At 46.2% G+C, this 20,630-nt stretch overlaps 2 protein-coding genes across 8 annotated transcripts in view; both read right to left on the reverse strand.

Annotated features, from left to right (window-relative positions):
• Window positions 1-299: 299 nt before the first annotated feature.
• TXLNA (taxilin alpha) lies at window positions 300-12,894 on the reverse strand. Of its 5 annotated transcripts, none has more exons than XM_083453225.1 (11): window positions 11,961-12,894; window positions 10,209-10,456; window positions 9,134-9,460; window positions 8,499-8,590; window positions 6,719-6,889; window positions 5,915-6,109; window positions 4,755-4,874; window positions 4,389-4,463; window positions 3,871-3,963; window positions 3,557-3,652; window positions 300-2,569 (listed from the first exon to the last, which is right to left on the reverse strand). In XM_083453225.1, exons 2-11 carry the CDS (start codon window positions 10,420-10,422, stop codon window positions 2,225-2,227), a joined length of 1,728 nt encoding a protein of 575 aa, XP_083309351.1. In that variant the 5' UTR covers window positions 10,423-10,456; window positions 11,961-12,894; the 3' UTR covers window positions 300-2,224. The 5 variants fall into 5 exon arrangements, with proteins under 5 accessions (XP_083309351.1, XP_083309355.1, XP_083309353.1 ...); XM_083453229.1 differs by having other exon boundaries at window positions 5,915-6,105; window positions 6,715-6,889; window positions 11,961-12,143; XM_083453227.1 differs by having other exon boundaries at window positions 11,891-12,129.
• A 3,654-nt stretch (window positions 12,895-16,548) lies between these two features.
• The window catches only part of KPNA6 (karyopherin subunit alpha 6), a 31,674-nt gene continuing 27,592 nt past the window's right edge, over window positions 16,549-20,630 (reverse strand). For all 3 annotated transcript variants that reach the window (XM_083453230.1, XM_083453231.1, XM_083453232.1), the window contains exons 13-14: window positions 19,158-19,336; window positions 16,549-18,469 (exon numbers count right to left, since the gene is read on the reverse strand). In XM_083453230.1, the coding sequence (XP_083309356.1) occupies window positions 18,282-18,469; window positions 19,158-19,336 (367 nt within the window). In that variant the 3' untranslated portion in view covers window positions 16,549-18,281. The remainder of the gene's footprint in view (window positions 18,470-19,157; window positions 19,337-20,630) is intronic.

The following is a 20,630-nucleotide window of genomic DNA, read 5'->3' on the forward strand; positions in this document are numbered from 1 at the left end:
TTAATGCTTAAGAAGTCTAACACTCCCTTCTAAAGCACTACATTGGTTTTATTTCTGAATCTTAACCAAAAAATGATTTTGAAGCTAAGCAAGTGAAAAATATTTCCCAGACCCATTTTCACCACTTACAATACACATGAAAGTGATACAAAAACTGTCCCAAGCCCCTTGAAAAGGGCCAAAATACCGTTTTTAGTGAATTGGGATGGACATCTGGAAATTGGTGCTGTGTGCCAAGCTCAATAGCCTGCCTCAATATCCATAATGGTAGCGGAGAAAAAAGGAGCACAGACATGCAGTCAAGTTTATGTTCATTTGTATTGGATACAAAGATATATATATATAACAGATCTAGATATTGCCTGTACCACTGCATTAAAAAAAATTGGAAGGTTTTCTTGAAACATCTCAGTGTTCAGTTCTGTCCCGCTCCAAGAGTAAAGTTCTATCTCCCATTTACATTCATCAGCTTTTGGCCAAGCCCTGCAAAGTATGAGGAAGAGGATGGGAGGCGGCCCATTCATAGCATAGACTTGCTCTCCCCAGCCCCCCATGCACCCTTGAAATTGCTCAAGGGTTGAGGGACCCTCCAGAGCAGATTGGGCGTACGTGGGGAGAGGGGCTGTGACAAAGGTGAAGTCCTGCCATATCTGCTGGTGCGATGCTGGATGTCACCCAAAGTTCTGATGAAATCACTACCTCCAGTAAGAGAAACAAGGAAGCAAAACAGCTCTGCAAGAAATCTGCCAACTTGAGTGAAGTCAGATCATACAAAATGCATTGCTAATACTGTTTCCTAAAGCCCAGCTTCCCACAAGAGTGTTTGAAGTATATAGGGCTGGGCCTGAATGGTGCCTGCCCACAGCTGTTCCCAAACACCAACACTCAACAGCTCAAAACACAACTGACTGAGGAATAGGCAGCTCAGCAAGACAGGAATTACAATAAAGGCTAATAATGGTCCCAGCGAGGAGGGATGCAGAGTTTTAAAAGCAAAGGCAGCAGCTACTAGAACGCAAAGAAGTCTGTAGTTGGGTTTTAAGCCCAAGAAGCAGCAGAAATTGAAATCACAAACAGAAAAAGCCTCTATGCGTTTAAACTAGCCATGGCAGCACTGAGGACTAAATAGGAAACCTCTTTTTTACTGACATGGAGCTGTGTAGACAAGGTGGCCCAAGGAAAAGTGCTGTTAAGATAAGGAAACGGGAGTCCGGTCATGGAGGACAATCTCCAGGCAGCTCCTGATGTGTGTTAAGTTTGTTTGTAGTTACTGGGCTTTGCTGCCTGGGAGGTTAGGGTTTCTCTCCCTGAGCCTCTGGGACTGTGAAGGACGTTTAGTACCAAAGTATCCCAAAGAGGAGTATATAACACATGCGGGGGATTCACTCCCCCTGCCCACCCCACCCCCAGAGCATTCCTCACACGCAACCATGTGCACGGGTGCTCATCATGTGCAAAACACTTAAGGAAGGAAAACCTTTGGATTAAATCTTTAATACATACACTTGTGCGTGTATAAGCATAGAGGCAACTGTGAAGTCGTAAGGCTGTTGAAACATAGATTCTGGAAGTAGCAAAGTCCCAGAGAGGATGCTCCCCACCCACCCTCTCCTCAAACCAACAGGGCTCTCAGTCTCTTGTCCCCATGAAGCAAAGTCACATCTACTTTATTCTCCGCTTTCCTGGGGGAATCTACATGCTAAAAATAACCTACTAGATAGCAAACTCCTGAGTCCCCTGTTCTGGTTTTAAGCCTCTGGGTCTGGTCAATATATGAGAAAAATAAACAAATCCTCCAAAGGGCCCCCTGATGCCAACCTCCTAAATTTGCATTCATGGCATAGCACCCACAGTGAGATGTAGCAGCCAAACTGAGTTTGGGGGAGGGGAATAGGGTTATGGTTGGCAAGATTCCCCCACGCCCATACTTCAGAAGGTATTTTGGTGAAACTGCCACACACTTAGAGATGTTCACACGACACACAAGGATGTGGTTCAATCTAGTTCCTAGGCCTATATATAAAAAGTGGGAGTTGCCCTGCACATCATATCGTGTAATATATAGTGAGATAATTTTTATAAAGCAAAAAAGAAAAGAAAAACGCCTTCAAACTTAAACTGGGACACCTTAAGTGCCTGGGGGGTGGGGGACTGAGCTTCGTCACCCCAGGCCTGGGGCCCAGTCTCTGGAGAGGTATGCCCGCCTCTCCCCCTTCCTCCATCTTTACTCAAGAGAGACAGCAGCTTCATCCATCTTTTCCCGAGCAGGGGCTCCTCCTATGCTTGGCTCCCCACACCTCTCGGCTGGTCCCGTGCAGCACACCGCCTGTGCCAGGGCAAGGCACTCCTCCACGGTGGTGCCCTGAGGTGCCAGCTCCTCTGAGCTGCCTTGGGATGGGTCCTTTGGTGGTCCCTGGAGGTCCGTGCTGGCAGCAGGAGGCACAAAGGCACACAGGTCCTGCACCTTCTTGTTCAGGTCATTGCGCTCTGTCTGCAGGGCCCGGCAGAGCTTCTCCAGGCGCTGGATTTTCACTTGGAGCCCTTCCAGTTCTTTGTCCCGGAGAGTTTTCTGCAAGGGGGAAACAAAATCAATTTCAGGGCCAGCTTCTGCCTGCTTGCCAAGGTACAGAAGAGGTCATGAAAAGGCGACAAAAATAAGTTGCTTAAATACAGCTGCTAAGACGTCAGGAAAGCTGCTTGTTCATTAAAGATGGGAAATGTCCTTAACCAGCTTACAGGCCAGCTCTGGACCAGAGACTAACTAACCCTCAGCCACACCCTCCCCTCCTTGTACCACTGGGTGTAGAAGCCCCACAGCAAGCAGTGCAATGTGTGCTCTGGAAGAAGAAACTTCCAAGTACAAGGACAGGGAGGTGCATATCCCTGCTTCTTTCCACTCCTCTCCAACTCATTGTGGCATTGAGGTTGGCCTGGAGCTTCTAGTCCCAGCCAGCAATGAAGAACAAAAACAAGGGCACCATTCCTGGGTTGTCTTTCTGTCAACTGGCCAGTGCCCAACTGCAAAGCCAGGACTGAGCGCCAGGCAAAGAGCAAGAACAAAAACTCAAAGGCTTGTTGAAAGGAATCCTGACTCAAGAGCACGGAATGCCAAGAGCAAAACTAAGGAAGTGAGAGAGCAAGAGAGGTTTCTTCTGATGGAGAGGATTTGTGATTTCCCCAAAATGCCTCCCCCCCCCCCAAAGAGTGGCACATAGGGAGGAGGATGCTTCCAAGGACTGAAAAACTACGCATAGGCCATCTACAGGTCGAGACTTCAGCAAAAGGTTGCTCAGCATTTCCAAGCTCATCTCTAAAACTACAGAGGCACCAGCATCTTGTACTGGATCTGCCAATATTTATTATTCTCTCCTGAGTGCAGAGTCAGGGGAAAAATGAACATAATCTATTTAGATCCTTGAGGATTTCAAAGATTTGAAGGGGTGGGCACAGTTTCAATCCCTCATAGGAATTTCTGGGGCCTGTCTGGCCATGCATTTGACCCTGAGACTCGTTTTCCCTAGAGAAGTCAATGTGGGTAAGGCAGGGGCGACGTTACCTCTTCTGCCATTTCCAAAAGGGCCTTGTTGCTGCTTTCCCAGCGGGATCTGTACATTGTGGTCTCTTTCTCCAGCTTCTTAATCTTCTTTGTCATCTATGGGGTTGCAGCAAGGAAGGAAAAAACAGTGAAAGTCAGTCGGTCCTGGGACGCCGGCAGAGAAAGAGTTCAGGGGCTGTCCTCCCCTCCCAAGGCAGCAGCTCAAAGGGATGGGCTGGTGCACTTCAGAATTTAAGCGTTGTTCAACAGGAGTGACAATTTAAGACAGAGCCTCTCCTCCCACAGCACATGAAAGCAGCACGAACATACAGTACCTTCTCCATTTCTTGCTTGAAGGTTGTGAACACTTCACTGCTTTTGGATAGTGTGTTCTGAAACTCTTCAAACTTTGCTGTGTAGAGGGCCAGCTGGAAAAAAGGAGGAGGGAAGGAGAAGAGTTAGTGTCTACAACTCTTTCTTTAGATCAGGGCTGAGTAAGAGAAAGGGAAGTGCTCTCTGTCACACACACACACATGCATATGCACACATTCTTCAAGCACCATTTACTGAAAAACAGTGCAAGTGCAGAGGTTGGGTGGGAAGAGGGAGCTACTCAAGACTCAGCTGGGAACTCAAACTAAACCATCTTAAGTACCTAAAAACCTTCCAACCCAATTTAGGTTTGGAGGAAGCAACTGTTCCTTTAGCCATGCCCCTGTCGTGACCAACTGATCCTGCCAGCAGGTCGCAAGAAGGAAAATTGTTTCCCCATTCTAAGAAAGTGGATTTTGTATAGAAAATGTGAACTATAGCAAGGGGGGCGGAGAGAGAAGAGTGCCACCCACGCACACACCTGCTCCTTGAGATGCGTTTCCTGTTGCTTCATCAACTCGCACATCCTCTGGGACTCCACGGCTTCCTTCAGTAGCTGTGCAAGAGAGAAGGAACAGGGGGAAGGCAATGGAGTAAGAGAAATTAACTCCCCACCACCACCACCACTGCAGGAGAACAGCGCCCGGCAGCCTGGAACTTCCCTCCACTCCATGTTTAGAGGATCAATTAAGAGGCAAGCAGGGCCTGATGCAGCTTTGAGGAATATCAAAGAATCCAGGAGGAGGGGAAAGGACTCCCTAGCTTGCACGCAGCTCTCCTCTCAAGAGATGCTCAGCTGCGGCAGCCAGACTGGGGCTTCTCCTTGGACCATTTGAGCAAGACTCACAAAGTCTTTCTCCCGCTGATGCCTGTCCTCAGCCTCCTTCAGCATCTCCTGGGCCTGCTGGAGCTTGGCATCCACCAGCTGCTGCTGCAGGTCCTTGTGTTTAAAGACCTTGTCGATGTGCTGCCAATGGAAAGACAAAACAGGCTGTCAGTCAGCAGCAGCAGCAGCTTCTGGCAAATGCAAGAGCAGAAAGTCACAGACACAATACCAAGACACAAATATCACTTTTATTTTCACAAGCCACGTTAGCCAAAGGAAAGCAATCACTCATGGGGAGGTTGCCTCTGGCATACCAGAAAAAAAGCTGCAATGTTTTGGGGGTTTTTTTGAAAGTGAAAGCATTTTAATTTGGGGGCATGCATAGGACAGGTCAGTTTAAAGCCAGTGTGCACTCAGGTATCAAAATGGTGCTTCTTCAGTTGCCAACAGGCCACTTGCTACAACGAGCACAGGAAACTGTCTAATACAAGGTCAGACCCTTGGGCCATCTAGCTCAACATTCTGTATCCCAGCCTTCCCAAACCTAGTGCCTCCAGATGCTTTGGATTACAAGTCCCATCAGCCCCAGCCAGCACACTTCTCAGACTGATGTAAAAACCAGAGACCCCAAATGCATATTTTTGATTTTAGAAATGTTTCAATAATTGCATTTAACCTTTGGCTAGAATACATCCATGAATGATTCCTGTGTGCCTGCATTTTATGACTCCTAGTAGCTGCATTCCTTTCCTATCTGACCCTGAAATTGGCACAACCGGTCACTCAGGGTGTTTTGCCGTGTCTGTTTTGAGTTAGCACCAGAGTGAAATCTGGCACCTCCTTGAAAGGTTCCAAGGAACAGATAGGGACAGGAATGTCAACAACCCTGTCAAAGACCTGGTTGCTAAGGAAACAGTGATAAAGTGGGACGTTTGCAATATAAACTCTGGGTCCCTAACTGGATCTGCTGAAGCTTGCTGTAATTCCCTTGGTTCTGTGTTTTATTTAAAAGCTGTTCCCTCACTTGGGTAACAAACAGGTGGTGTAGAAGTAAATTCTTATCATAAGACTAAGGTTGCAGAGATTTGGGGATACGTCTCCTCCCTACCTCCCCAACATTCCAGTCGTCCCTCACCCCCCAGTCACAATGCACACCCCACCGCTCACTGTGGGCTGCACACCTCCTCTCGCAACTCATACTGCTCAATGAGTTTCTTCAGTCTCTCGGCTAGCTCCATATTCTCCTGGCGTAGCTTGGAGTTGCGCTCGTTGTGCTGCTCCATCTGCAGCTGGATATCGTTGAGGGTCACCTGGAAGTGGGATGTCACCTCCTTACGCTTCTCTTCTTCCTCCCGGGCTCTTTGGACACCTTCTTCCTAGAGGGACAGGTTGGAAAGAACATGTGAAAGTCAGGGGGCAGAAGAAGGGCTGAAGCTTAGGGAGAGAATGAGGACTCCTGCGGGCAGAAGGCTCTCCGGGTGGGGATACTTGGCACCCCCCTTAAAGGGCTTCTGTTCAGTGGCAGCGATGGAAAAGGGAATGGCTGCAAGTCACAGTAGGCAGAGCTTAGCTAAAAATGGACTGGCTCGCTGGAGAAAAGCAATTATTTATCATCCCTTATTGGAAAACATCTGCTGAAATCCAGTTCAGAAGCTGTTATCTTCTTCCTTCTTCCCCCATCCTGCCCCCCCCCCCAACCAATTTGTCTACAAAGTCACAGACTGGGGTCTCCACTGTGATCATTTAAAATCAGACAAGAGGGCAACCTAAGACATCCAGTATAGCAAGCCAGGAGCTGCCCCCACAACAATGTTATCTCCCTTCTTAGGCTGAACTAAGCTGCTTGGATAGGCTTTCTTTTGACCCCAAAGGTGCAGCAGCGTCACACAGGTCTCTGGTCGAGAGGCCTGCACATGACACTGGTACAGCACCCGGGGCTTTGATGGGGGTGGGGAGAGGCTACCTACAGGTTGGGCCTCACTTGCCTTGAGGGTGCGGTTGTGCCTCTGGAGCTCCCGGCACAGGCTCTCCAGCTTGCTGCGGGCCAAGATGGCCTTGCTGTGCTCGCTCCGTAGATGATCCTTCTCCTGCACCAACTGGGTCTGCTTCTTCTGAAGGATTTTCATTTGCTTCTGAGAGTTTCTGTGCTCCTCCAGCTGGCAGGACAAAGAGAAGCAGACCGGGACAGGCATAAGTAATGGTATCCACATAGCAGTAAAATGAGTGTTCCCAAACATATGAGCAATAAGGACAGAGAGGGGAGAAGAGGGAAAACTAGTACTGAAGCAACATGGTGGAGGGATGCATCATCCTGGGTGGCCCTTCTGTGCTAGAAATACAGCACTCTTTTTCTGGCTAGGCTAAAGGCCAATGAATTTGGATAGGCCGATCCCTGAGCCACAAGAGAGATCAGCCACCCAAGTCCCAATGGGCAGCCTTCTTCCCTGGATGCAACTCTAATTGTTGGGACTCTCATGTATTCTACCTCTGCAGTCCTTTTCAGTTATTATAAAATCTTAAGAATGCAAGCAGCACAATGCAGTGTTGGGCATCAAGATCTGAAGGGTGTTTGTGCCACTTAGGTAAACAGACTTGTAAGCCCCCTTCAGACCTTACTGTTCAAAGCTGAGGGTATCCTGCATTTCATCATGAGGAAGCTTGTTAAATTCACATAACGATGTTAAATAGTGTCCAGATCAAGGAAAGTTAATAGTACCACTTTATTTTGACTTGGTCTGACCCCACCTGGAACACTGTGTCCAGTTCTGGACCCTGCAGTTTAACAAGCATATTGAGTAGGAAGAATGGCATTGCAGATATTTTGCCATAGATTGGACATTGCAAAGACTATGAAACTCCAAAGAAGGTCAGTTGAGATTGTCTAAATTGTCAGTGGGTTGATATGCATTACACCTGACACTGTGGGTTTGGTGAACAAACTGGGGCAGAGATGAACCTGAACAATAACCCCCTATTACAATCAGGGGCAAGAGATAACTGCCACTGGAAGCCATTAGCAGAAGTACTCTTGGTCAGTGAACAATGTGAGAATCCTAAAACTGGAGCCACTTGTGCCTAAAGTGTTTTAGGTATTTCACAGGTCTAAGGCAGCTCTCTTAACCCCTTAACTGGTAAATCTTCTGGTAAAGCCTCCTTTACCAGTGGTTTGGGAAGGCCTGCTCTACAACTCCTACCCACCCATCCTGCCAGCACTGGCAGCAACCTGGCAATAAGCACACTGCTGCCTGTGGTTTAGTTTAGGATTCCCAAGAGGCAAGGCACTGCTAGAAGCCTGTTGAGCCCTTCTGCTTGGCCATAAAGGTTTCTGAAAGAGTCTCCAAGTACAAAAGGAGGGAGCACTCTGCTGCCTGGGTGTTTTGCATTCCTCATCATAGACAAACTACTTTATCTATGGTCCCTATGAAAAACTCCCAAGTCCCTTGAAGACAAAGTTTGCCCCTTATGAAGGGCCAGGCGGTTAAGTGGGATTTGGATATGGCACGCACGTCCCCAACGTTTAACCTACACTTGCACCAGACTATAATAGCATATGTCTTGGCTTTAGCAGACGGGTTGGGTGATGGAGTCCCACTTGTTCTGAACCTGTTATGACCCACAACAAACCAGCAAAGCATGCACACCCTGCCCCTGGCATCTGGTTTCCTCAGAGATAAGCTTTCACTTTCAGAATAAGCCCTCTCCTGTTGCCTCCTGCACTAATACCCCACTCAAGCATCCCTCTCTCTCACGTTGCCAGACACTGACCAGTTCAGCATACTTCTTGCAGAGGGCTGTCAGTTTCTCCTCAGATGTGCTGAGAGTGTTGAGGGTCTGCATTAACAACGTGATCTCCTTGCCTGGAACACAAAGGATAATGTAGACACATCTTCAGATCACAATGAAAAGAACTAGGGGGTTAAGAGTTTGAGACCAAAAGAATCTAAGGAACTAGAAACCTGTAGACTGTGGAAATTACTACCAGTGTTCTATAAGCTTGTAGATCGGGGTGGGGAGGCAGAATGTGGACTGGTCTCTGCTATACGCTTTCCTGCCTGCCTCATTGCTCTTTAACAAAGGGCATTTTCCAGAGAGCAGCCAGCTCACATTATATTTTTTCAGTCATCATAATGTGAAAAATCTCTGCCTTAAGCACTCTACAATCTGAACTTAGGCAGTCTCCAGAATGTCTGTAACAGAAAGAAGTTGAGTCAATAGTAGCCACAACAGCCCTGGCATGACTATTCCAACATCAGAGCACAGCAGGCAGAGAGACCAGAGGCCCATGAAGAGATTGCAACAGTATGTGATTACTCTTTAGCAAGGGCAACTGTGTTTAGGATTAGGACATAAACTGAGGATGGGACAGCAGAGCAGAGCACTATCAGGGAGGAACCACCTACCAAGCCCCTTAGCTTTCTTTTTTTCTTGGGCTCGTTTCTGATCCCGCTCGCCGCCTTCATCACTGGTCCCTCTGGGTCCCTCTTTCTCTCCATTCATCTCAGGGCAACTCTGTTCCTGCTCGCCATTCCTTGGTGACTCACTCCGGCACTTTTCTGCCTCATCCATTTCTACAGGTTCACTCTGCCCATTGTCATCTCCTGGTCCTTCCTGGTTTGTATCCAGGCAATATGTGTTCAGAATGTCCTCTAGTTGTCTGCTTAGCTCTTCAGAGACATCACAGCTAACCGGTTGGTGGGGTTGGGATGCAGCCTCATCCACCAAAAGTGCTGCAAAAGGAGTAAATGAACAACACTATTTAACATTAATACGCAAGATGTTAAATGTGTGAACATGTGCAAACTGGAGCGAAGGATTTTACTAACTAAATAATATCAAATATTATTGTGTTTCAGATCATTGTGCAAAGTTTATAGAGTCTACTAGAATAGCATATAATATTTGAAAATATTCTGCTCTTAATGTGCTAGACATTTTACTAACAGCACAGAAGAAATGAGCTGGTTTTTTCCTGTAAAATAAGGCCTGGAAACTGATAACAGAAAACTGACATAACAACTAACTTCCTGGGTAAGGTTCAAGCAGTTAACAAATAAGTACTTTACATAAACCACTGCATATATTGCGCTGAAAATATATAACAGTCATTTTACTTTTTTTGCACTTCTTAGCCATGTAGACACTAGTGTTTAGTAAAGAAAGTGCTGGGAATAAAGGTGGTACATTAGGATTACAGCACGGGGGAGGAGGGGAAGAGATGAGACCAATGCTTCCTGGAAGAGAGCATGGTATGGCCTCAGATGTGCTTTAGCTTTAGAATTCTCAGTCGATGAAAAAATGGGCATTGTGAGATTTAAGAAAGTATGCAATAGAAACAACAATCCCTTTTAGCGGTGGCGGTGCAAAGACAAAGGAAATAAATGTTTAATGCCACTAGCAGCTTCTGGCTGAAGAAAAATGTAAAGGGATATAAAAATTAACGTTTGAAAGGGCAATGGGCCTCATGATAACACATACCCTCTTTCTTACTCTGCTCCTCACTCATTGGGTTTTCAACATTTCCGTCAACCAAAGAGTTCAAGCTGCACAGCTCAGGCTGGTGTGGACATTCACAGCTTTCTGTAGTCACTATGGGAGCCTCAGCTAAGTCTTCCAACCCCAGCACACTACTCATTTTGGAAGGGCTGGCAGGTAGAAGGACAGCTTTGCTTTCCCCATCTTGGCTCTTCATTGTAAGTCACCTTCCAAGCCACTTCCAACAGCGTCTAGTAAAAGAAAAATGTGGCCCTCTGTTTAGCATTAAGTTCAGAGGATGACTGGCAATTTCAATGGAAATCAAAAGTCATTACTAGATAAGAAAACACCACACTCAAGAGAAAGGATAGTTGCTGGTGCAGTCATTGAAATCATGTATCATTCATTACAGCTTGTGACAATTTGTATGGTCAGCATAGCGGAGAGCTTTGCTCTCATAGGTTTAAAAACACCCCCGATTTATCTTCCTGCCCTGGCCACACCCATCCCCATCAGAAACAAGGTAAGAGAGGCCTGTTAAAAGCTAACATGTGAACCCTATCAGTTGAGGGAACCTCAAACTCCTAGCCCATTCCCATTATACCCCTCTCCTATGCAAAAAAATATGTGGCACATTTCCACACAGTCCCAGAGAACATTGCCAGTCCCTTACAAGAAAACAAAATGCCCTCAGATGTTCTCTCATGAACCCCAAGTGACTTACCTCTCTGTCTTACCAGCCAAGCCCCACTCCAGGGCTGGCCCACCCATGAGGCAAGTTGGGGCAGCCACCTCAGGCGGCAGGGTCTACAGGGACAGCAGATCCAGTCCCCAAGGAATGCATTGCTGCCCCCTCCCCAATGTTCCCTCTACAGTGGCCTCTTGGCCACTCATTCCCGATGTAGAACTTTATCCGCTTGTTCCTGATGCAGATCTTCACACACCTCTTGTCTTGTGGGCAGCTTTGTGCCATTTTGTGGTTTGTCTCAGGTGCCAAACTGTCTTGGGCCAGCCCTTCCCTGCTCCCACTACAACCGCCTTAGGGCATGAGCAACTCATGGGACCCCTCCTTCCCTTAGCTCAACACCATCTATGATTTTTATTCCCTCAGCCCTAACACCTTGTTATTACATGAGTTGGGAATTCAGGCCCCAGATGCTCCCTGCTTGGCTCCAAATGTTCGCCTGTTCACCTCCCACACCAAGCCCTGGCAACTCTACCCCAAAGGGCCCCCTCAAGACAACAGCACTGCTGTTTCTCCCTCATCCATGCACACAGCTCAGCAGTCTACTGACCTCAGCCCCCGTTTCTTCGCCACTCAGTCAAACACCCCAAATACCCGGCGTGGGTTTTACTGCTTTTACCAGCCCATGGCTGCTGCCGCAAGTTTCCTTTTAGGTATTTCGAGTTGCTGCTGTGTTTACCTTTGCAACTTTGCGGGGCGGGGAAAGAAGGCCTTATGGAAACCCACAGGCCTCCTCTTCCTCCTCCTGCCACTCAGTCCCAGCCCCGCTCCTCATACAGTTTGCCTACCTTTCCAGCCAGTCCCAGCCTCCGTCCTGGCCCACCCGGGACTCCTCCCGCCCCCCCCCCAGCCTCAACTTGCCGACCCCACGACGCATGCTCCCCCGGGGAAAGGGCGCTACCGCGGCCCTCCCTGCTCGCCACACGACCACGTCACTCACTCAGAGTTGTCGTCACCCTTAGTGCTCTGGCGTCACGGCCCAGAGGTATGACGCGTCCTACCAAACTCACCGCCCAGCACCCACGGGGCTGCTCTGCTCGCTTTTGCTTTTTCCCTTTTGCTGCTCCGCCGCCACTCTCTTCTTAACGAGTCGCCGCCGCCGCCAGCGCTTCCTCCCGGTTCCAGTCTGGATTTAGCGGTTCCAAAAAGCTCGAGAACGCAGCTCCGGCCCCGGGTCTCAGAACTGCGCATGCGCCGCCAGCCGCAGCCAGCCAATCAGCGGGAGCGGCTGGGAGAAGCATGCTGGGAAACTTCGAAGGGGTAAGAAAAAAGCGGCACGCGAGGCGGGAGTCTGGGATGCACTACAGCTCCCGGCATGCATCACTCCGGGGGAACGGGGCGGGGTAAGAGGCAGCCTCGTTAAAACTACAACTCCCAGCATCCTCTCGAATGCGGTCTCGGGCTTCTTGCTGGAGAACAAATCCCGGCTAGTTCCACGCACCCACCCCAAGCAAGGAAGGTGGCAAAGGGAAAGGGATCTTACCCAATGGCAGGGCGGCGGCTCGCAAGGGAGAGCTTTCATAATTAACATTTACACTGACCCTTAAAATGCTAAAAGGGCTTCAGATGCGCTATCTGGTTGTACTTAGAAGCGTGGAAGGTAGATAACCTTGCTCCCTATTAGAGTGATCATACGTCCGTCCGTGCGTGTTGAGATTCATCCTTGGCAATGGTCGCTTTGCTACCGCGGCCTTAAAAGAAGCCAGGCTTCCTTAGATTATTAAAACACTGAAATTTAACCATACGGAAATTCAGATAAAGAGGTCTTACACAATACCTGTGCCATTAAAAAAAAAAAAGTTTCAATGTATATGTGCCACAGTTATTGTCTCCAAGGTAACCCCTCACACGTGTTGCTATCTTGAGAGACTGTGAATGATGAGAGTCCAACACGCAGCAATTGAAAAAAGGCTAGCTGACGTTGTTTGGGCTAAGCAAGGTTGTGATCAGGCAAGGAGCAAATGGGCGTGACAAACCACTCGCTCAAAAATAAATGAATACAAATTTAAAAATGCTAATAGGCTTCCACCACATCCATGACTTCTGATGTGCACCATATTTTTACTTAACAGGTTTTCTGCAGTATGAGGAAATCTGAATTAAACATATGGACAGTAAAAAAGCATGGTTTCCCAAGTTGCACCAATTCTACAATAGACTTATCAGATTAATGCAGTTATTATTGCATTCCCTTATTTTATCCTGTTTGCTAATTATGTTGTTTTCATCAATGTGATTTATTCTGTCTGAAAGGCGAGCAGATAAATATATTGTTAAAACCCCAGAGAGAAATAAAAGTGCACTTTGCAGTGCATTAGTCTAGTTTTATCCATATAGCAGTATAAAGCTTCTAGGTAGGAATTAGGTTTCCTTAAATTTACTAGACTATCTATGCCAGAAATCATTTTTCTAGATTTCAATTGAAAATTTCAAGTATATTATCACCGTTATACATTAATCCAGTTCACCAACATAGCAACCCTCCTATGAAGCCTCTTTAGGTTCTGTGGTTGGTTTACTCCTCCCCTTAAAAAGTGCAGAGTTAAAGGAGGAAACTGGAACAGTGATACTCTGAGATTTTCAAGGTCTAGATTAGTTCTACTGGATCCAACTTTTTCCCTGGATTAGGCCGCTCCCTCACGGAGAGGAAGTGCATACATGAATACACACAGTTGCTTTTACAAGGGATCTGGGTAAAAGTGGCCAGAGGGGATGGCACCCATGTCACTCAGAAATCCAAATATCAACCTAGAATGACAGTCAACAACCTCTAACTTAATCCTTGGAACATTATAGACTGCAGTCCCCTTTCCTTCAAGCAGGAATTTTATTACTCACAGGTCTTGGGCTTTTTGTTATCAAAAGAATTTAGTCTTCTACACAGTAATAATACAGTAATAAGTTTTCTCTCCCAGTCTGATGACCAGTTAGCCAAATGACACTTCCATAGTAAAAACCACCACCCCAAATACTTCTACCTTTGTCTGCTATGAGAAATCATATCAGCTGTATTAAGATCCTTCACCAAGATGCTCAAATAAGGGGCATCTGATTTTTTAAAATCATGCTAAGAGATATAAACCAAGTTTTCTACCACCACAACAAAGTTGCATCACAATTACTCGCTGGAAGGTTTAAAGCAGCTTTCATCCACCTGGTGTCCTCTAAATATTGCTGGACCGCAACTAAGTACCATTCAGTACTGGCTAGGGTTGTTGGGAGCTGCAGTACAATAGCATTTGAGGGCACCAGGTGGGCAAAGCCTGCCTTAAAAGAAGCATCTATTTCTGATTATGTCCTTTGAGATGTGATGGGTCACATAATTTCTTAAGGCAAGAGAGGGAATCCTCAGAATGGATGCTTTCAGTAGTCCAAGTCCTGGTCACAGTGGCCTTGTCCTGTTCCAAAATTGGTATTATTCAGACCTCCAGAACAGCAGGTAGGCGAGTAGGCAAAGGAATTGTACATATTTTTTTACAGAACAAGTAGATCTGGATACCTACTTAAGGTTCAAGGAGTCTGCATATTTACATGCATATTTTAAAGCAAACAAAGCAGACCAACTCTACTTTCACATCATTGGGATCGTAGGGGAAAGTACATTTGTCCCTCATGTAGCTAACGTCTTATTAGGAGTGTGAGAGGACAGAAGAGCTTGGTTGTTGGATGAGCATCATTCAGCCCCACCTAAATTTCTCAATCAATGTGAGCAACAGTTGCATTTGTTGATATGCTTGTATTTGAGACGAGGCAGTATGGTTTTTAGTTATAAACAGACATATTAAAATCAGCCCTGGCCTGACTGGAATTCCTAACAAGTGGGGAAAGAATACAGGTAGGAGTTGTGTGGTACAGGAATTTCACACCATCAGCTGGGTGTATTACAAAGATTGTACAGAGACATCAGCATATAGATCAAATATATTAAAATCCACTTATATTTGCATAATCAACGTACCTGGGGCTTCCCCCCTTGCTCACTCTGCTTCCTAACCCCCATCTCCTTGCCTCAGTTTCCCTCCCAATGACCATAATGTGGTTTTTCTTTCTCAGCTTCCAAATCTATATAAAAGGTCATAGTATCTCCTCCACCCACCCACAGAACTTCCCATCAAAAGGACAATCTCTCTCTCCACACACCTCAAATTCTCTCACACACCTGACCGGAAGAGCCTCCCTCAGGAGCTGGGAACAGCAGGGAGGAAGTTCCCCCTCCCAAGCACATTATAGTGGCACCACCCTCTCCCTTGGTGACCCATGTGGGCTCTAAGGTGGATTCCTGCAAAGGCCAGCTTCCAGGCATCAGATCACTCCATGTTCCTCTTGCGTCCCCCAGCAGCTCAGCCTGTGGTCACAGGATGACAACAGACCAGTACAAATTCAGAGGATGTCATTAAGTAGCAAGAGAAGGTCCACCACCAGTTCCATTAACAAGCCAGCCTCTTCCCATCTGCCACTTCATAGCAGCCACAACATTAGGTCGAAATAAAAGAAGGGATGCAGGGCCTCTTCATTAGCACAGCTCAGAAAGCAGCAGTTTTTGGCTCCTCCTCTCCTTGAACTTTTCCACTTTAGCTGGACCCTAGAAGAACATGTTCACCAAGAACTTGCACCTGCACGGTACACATTCCCCACATTCAATTTTACTTGTACTAAGCCTTTTGAGGGAATATGTCTAGGCATCTATATTGCTTTGCTTGCGCTCGAGCCTTTGGTTCATTTAAATCAGGAAAGGGAAACTTGTCGGCCCTTTGAACGGCATTTGACTCAAGCTCCTACCAAACCAAGAAAGCTTGGCCAATTGTCAAGGATGATGGGAGCTGTAGTCCAAACATCATCCGGAGAACCACAAGTTCCCCACTCCAATTTATATTACATGGAAACAAAAACAAAAAAGGAAAAACTGCACCAGGAAGATGAGATTGGTGTGTCAGTAAAGCACTCCCTTCCACATGCTGCAACACGACTTGTATAACCGAGACTTAGACCCAGGAGAGGCACTTTTTATGACCTTTTGGGTTATTTCAACAAGCAGAATTCTTGTTTAACTTTTATTTCTTGCAGCAAGAACTAAGAAGCCCATATATTTACTGTGGCTGTTTTTCTTCCGGCAGGATTTCAAATCCTAGCATCAGTTTAAGGCAAAAAAGGAAATAGTGAAACTGACTGTATCCCCCACCCCTTTATATTCCCTGATCTATGCCTGTATGGTGGGGACCTTCAATTCAATACTCTCTATGCAAGCACCCTAAAATCAGTAATTATTTATTATTATTATTATTATTATTATTATTATTATTATTATTATTTTATTTATTTTTAAAACTATGCCACCAACTGCATAAAGCAATGCTGCCCAGCAGCTAAGAGTGCCGACCCACCTATGACTGCCGAGTAGATTCAAAGCCTCAGCTGCATCAAGAGAACACTGTGGCCTCAGTAAGGAGTACTTTGCCTCCATTCCCCTTCAACAGTAAAATGATGTTAACCTACCTCACAGGGTCACTGCAAGACACAAATAAAAGCATGCATGCCATTTTGCACATTGGATCCTGAATATTGCTAGTTATGTTAAGGAAAACAGTCTTCACTCCAGTCTTATCTGGATTGCAATCACTGAATGCACAGATGTAGTTTATTAGTTTCCTTGGCATTTGTTTCACTTCTTTTTTTCCTTTTAAACAACAAAGAGCAAATCTCTATTACAAAATGCAGCCCAAGGTTTCGCATCCAGCTTCACACCTGCCTGAACTTCTCTTCTTGAATGCTTTGGGAACCCTGAATTCAAATGTCGGAGAGTGAGAAGAAGAAAAGGGGGAGGGGATATGTGCATACCATAAGCATTTAAGCAATCTGAAGGGGCCATTCCCCATCGCAGAAATAAGCTGATAGTTTGCCTTGGCCAAGTAATCTATACCTGGTAAAGGGAGTTCAACTAATCTGGCACTTCCTACAGTAGGTAAAAGGAGAACTCAAGATAACCAAAGAGGTTTTCATGGCCATGTGTTCCTAGGCAGGCCTGCCACACAGTATCCTAATATATATACCTTAGAAGAATTATAGTTCCCCCCCCTCTGGAGACCAAATTAGACAAATATCTACGTGTATATATAATATATAAAAAATACAGAGCTTTCTCTTCTTCATTTTGAAGTAGAATGTATACGACACAGTTGAGCAGGAGGTAATTCTGAGAAAACACAGGCCACTTGACTCTTGGAGCTGAGAGCAGATTGTGCACCAAGTGCAGGCGCAAGACCTGCTCCAGGGAAACATGTCAGGTTTGTCCCCACCCCAGCCAGCCAAGACCCAAAAAAGGGAAAGAATTCCTTTCAAAATAAATGACATGGAACCAAAAGGCTTCAATAAGGTTTGAATTTTTTCTTCAAGTAAAGATGCAGGATGAGGTTTCCTCCACCAGTTCAACACTTCAGTCAGTAGCAAATGTAAGAGAAGCCCACCTTCATGGTTAGCTGTGCTTTGAGTCCTTTTAACCTAGGCCTCTTCCTCTTCCTTAGACTGGGCCTTCAGGAGACAGTGGGAACTGCTGCACTGTTTGAATTCTGAAGCAGTTCAAAAAAGAATCCCTCCATGAAGGACAGTCTTTCCGATGCCTGGTGGGATGGGGCTGTCCAACTTTTCCTGCATCTGGGTACAGGAATATTTTTGCGGAGGGGGCAGGAGCAGCAGCAACTTGGCCCAAATCCCTTGAAAAGGTGCTGTTTGGCAAGAGGGTTTCGGGGGGCGGGGGGACACAGAACAATGAGGGCCAAAGTGCTGCTTTTGGCAGATCAATCAAGAGTCTTTAATAAAAATCAAGATGTGCAAAAAAGAATTTTTTTAAATAGTTGAACCCAAGCATCCAGGATTAAATTCCTTGGTTGTGATCTACGTTATTTTGCCTTCTCCCACTGGAAAAAAAGTCATCTCTCAAGTACCCAAATGAAGATACACATTTGAGGAAAAACCAACACAAAAAACCCCAGAGGAAAACCACACACTAGAAGGTGTAACTGATTTACACCTCCACTTTCATCCACCTCAGCACCTGCTTTTTTGACACACATGTGCAGCAGCAAAAAGAAAAAAAATGTATTGTGTGTAAGAATCTCTCTTCTTCTTCTGCTTCTTCTTCTTCTTCATCATGAGCGCGAAGTACTGCTGCCATGTGTCAGTGAAGGAGAAAGCTGTTTTGCAACAGGTGGAGTGGGCACTTTGCAGCCTTTTGTTTGGCTGAGAAGAGAACACGGCTGGGGGTGTGAAGGCTCTCTGCAGTTAACTTTCCAACAAAGTTACGATGTTCTCCCCCCTTCCCCCACTCTGCACACATGTTATAGCTGGAAGCCTTCCATGGGGGCCTCTGGTTGCTGGAATATAAACTGCTGCTGGGCCTCGTCTACCTGGGGAGCCAAAGTGGAGTCGTCGTCATCGATGCCAAAGTAGTGCTCAATCAGATCAAAGGCTTTCTGGTAGATCTCTTGGTTTTCATGGCTCTGGAGAAACTCTATTTTATCCAAGCCTGGAGGAGAAACACATTGTGCTTGTTATTATGCATACACAGCTCCACCACCTGGTGCTATGCTATAGCTACAACTATGGAACTCACTCCCATAGGAGGCACTGATGGCCAACAACCTGGATGGCTTTAAAAGAGGACAGGACAAATTTATGGAGGAGACAGCTGTCAATAATTCTGCCCTTGTGCTCAGAGGCAGTAATGCTTCTAAATACTAGCTGCTGGAAACCACAGGAGGAGGAGAGAGTGGTCTTGTGCTCAAATCTTGTTTGTCGGATGGGAGCTGTAGTCCCAAACAGCTGAAGGTTGGCAAAGGTTGTGGCAGGGTTTGGGGAAGACTATGGAGGTGTGCCAAAAAGTTCAAGGAAAAGGTGGACCTTGGAGGAAGTTGAGAGCTTCCATCACACCAGTGAGTCCGGGAGGCGGTTCTGGCCATTAAGAGAGAAGAAAGAAAGAAAGAAAGAAAGAAAGAAAGAAAGAAAGAAAGAAAGAAAGAAAGAAAGAAAGAAAGAGGAAGGACTTGCAGGTGGCTGAGGCTGGTGGAGATGGAGGAGCATAGGTCACATGCAGGTATGTGTGAGGATGTGAAGGAAGAATCACTGACAATTTATTGGGAAGTGTTTGCAAATGAGGGTATGCTTATTAAGTTGCCTCGGGAAAAGAGTTTCAAGATGCAGACTAGCCAACTCACCATAAGCTTCCTCAATGAGGCTGCAATAGGGGTTGATGCCAGAGCCATTCTGCTTGGCCTCCTGTTCACCCAGTCGCAAAATGTTCTCCAGGCCATTCAGGGCCACTTGAACGATCTTGGAGTCCATGACAGTCAGAAGGTCACACAGGGGCTTGATGCAGCCAAGATTGACTAAATACCTGAGAAAGGGAACACAAATGCTTAGAACTTCACCTATATTCGAAACCAAACCAAAACAGGCAAACGTTACTGACTGAAGTTCAGGTCAAATTTATGTAACTGTTTCAAGTGGGGGGGGGGGCGGCGGGGAGGTAAGTAACTCAAGCTTGCCTGGAATACATGCCCTTCTGCCCCACCATGTTCTCACACAAAAGGGCTGGGTTATGGCAAAAGATGTGAGAGTGGTACTCTGCCCACGTTCAGGAGAAACTTTAGGTAAGCTTGGAGATGCAAGAGTCTTGGAAGATTCCAGGGTTTAAAAACCTGCAAGGTTCAGCTGAAGTTAAAGTGCTGAAAGTAACAGAAAAAGTATGTCCTGGCTGCCAAGTTGTGCTACTCTGTTTTTAGACATGTACATTTTGATCTACATTCTATTATCCCCCTCCAAACCCCCAGGGAAGTGCTTGCCAACCAACAGGAAGATTACAGTGCTCTGAACAAGGATGCTGCACTAACCATCAGACTTACCTGCTGTGAATTAATACTTTTTTAAAGAAGCCCTTTGTTCTAATGAAAAATGTAGCAATTTAATGGTCTGAGGCAATGAAATCCGCAGACACTGTGGGAAATATGCCCTTGTCTCACCAGTAATACTGATAAACATTAGTTTCGGGTGTTTGTTTGTTGTTGTTTTGAATAATTTTAAATTGGGTTTTATAAACAAGGCTCATAGGAATAATAAATGATACAAATAAATAGACCAAATCTTCTCATGGCATTTGTAGCACAATAAATTTGCAGTAATATCTACAACATATGGAGCATTATTAGTGGTCAATGTACAAGTTACTGGTTCAGGAATTGGTTTAAACAAAAACAAAGGTGAAACAGAACAGAACAGAGTTAACAGATAACATTCAGCGTCACACAGCTAGACACCGAATCGGGAGTTCTTGCAGTATGAGTGATAGTCATTGATGAACATGGGAGGTGGGTTCAGAGTGAAGATAATAATCAACTAGATTGGGCTAAAATGCTGATGGGGAGGGTCATTCATTTTCTGGAATACTGGCATATGTTGTGAAATTAAACCACACTGGGGCAAAGCCATCTTTCTTGATCTGTCCATATGTTAAGGTAAAGGTAAAGGGACCCCTGACCATTAGGTCCAGTCGTGACCGACTCTGGGGTTGCGGCGCTCATCTTGCTTTATTGGCCGAGGGAGCCGGCATTTGTCCGCAGACAGCTTCCAGGTCATGTGGCCAGCATGACTAAGCCACTTCTGGCAAACCAGAGCAGCGCATAGAAACGCCG

Source organism: Podarcis tiliguerta (assembly GCF_965153285.1).
Source record: "Podarcis tiliguerta genome assembly, chromosome: 8".
In the NCBI taxonomy this organism is placed as follows: domain Eukaryota; kingdom Metazoa; phylum Chordata; class Lepidosauria; order Squamata; family Lacertidae; genus Podarcis; species Podarcis tiliguerta.

Coding starts and splice junctions, on each gene's coding strand:
- TXLNA (XM_083453225.1), bottom strand. CDS start 10,422: ATGAAGAGCCAAGATGGGGAAAGCAAAGCTGTCCTTCTACCTGCCAGC. Junction 4,464..4,754: donor ATCAGCGGGAGAAAGACTTT/GTGAGTCTTGCT, acceptor TCTCTTGCACAG/CTACTGAAGGAAGCCGTGGA. Junction 3,964..4,388: donor AAACGCATCTCAAGGAGCAG/GTGTGTGCGTGG, acceptor CCTTTTTTCCAG/CTGGCCCTCTACACAGCAAA.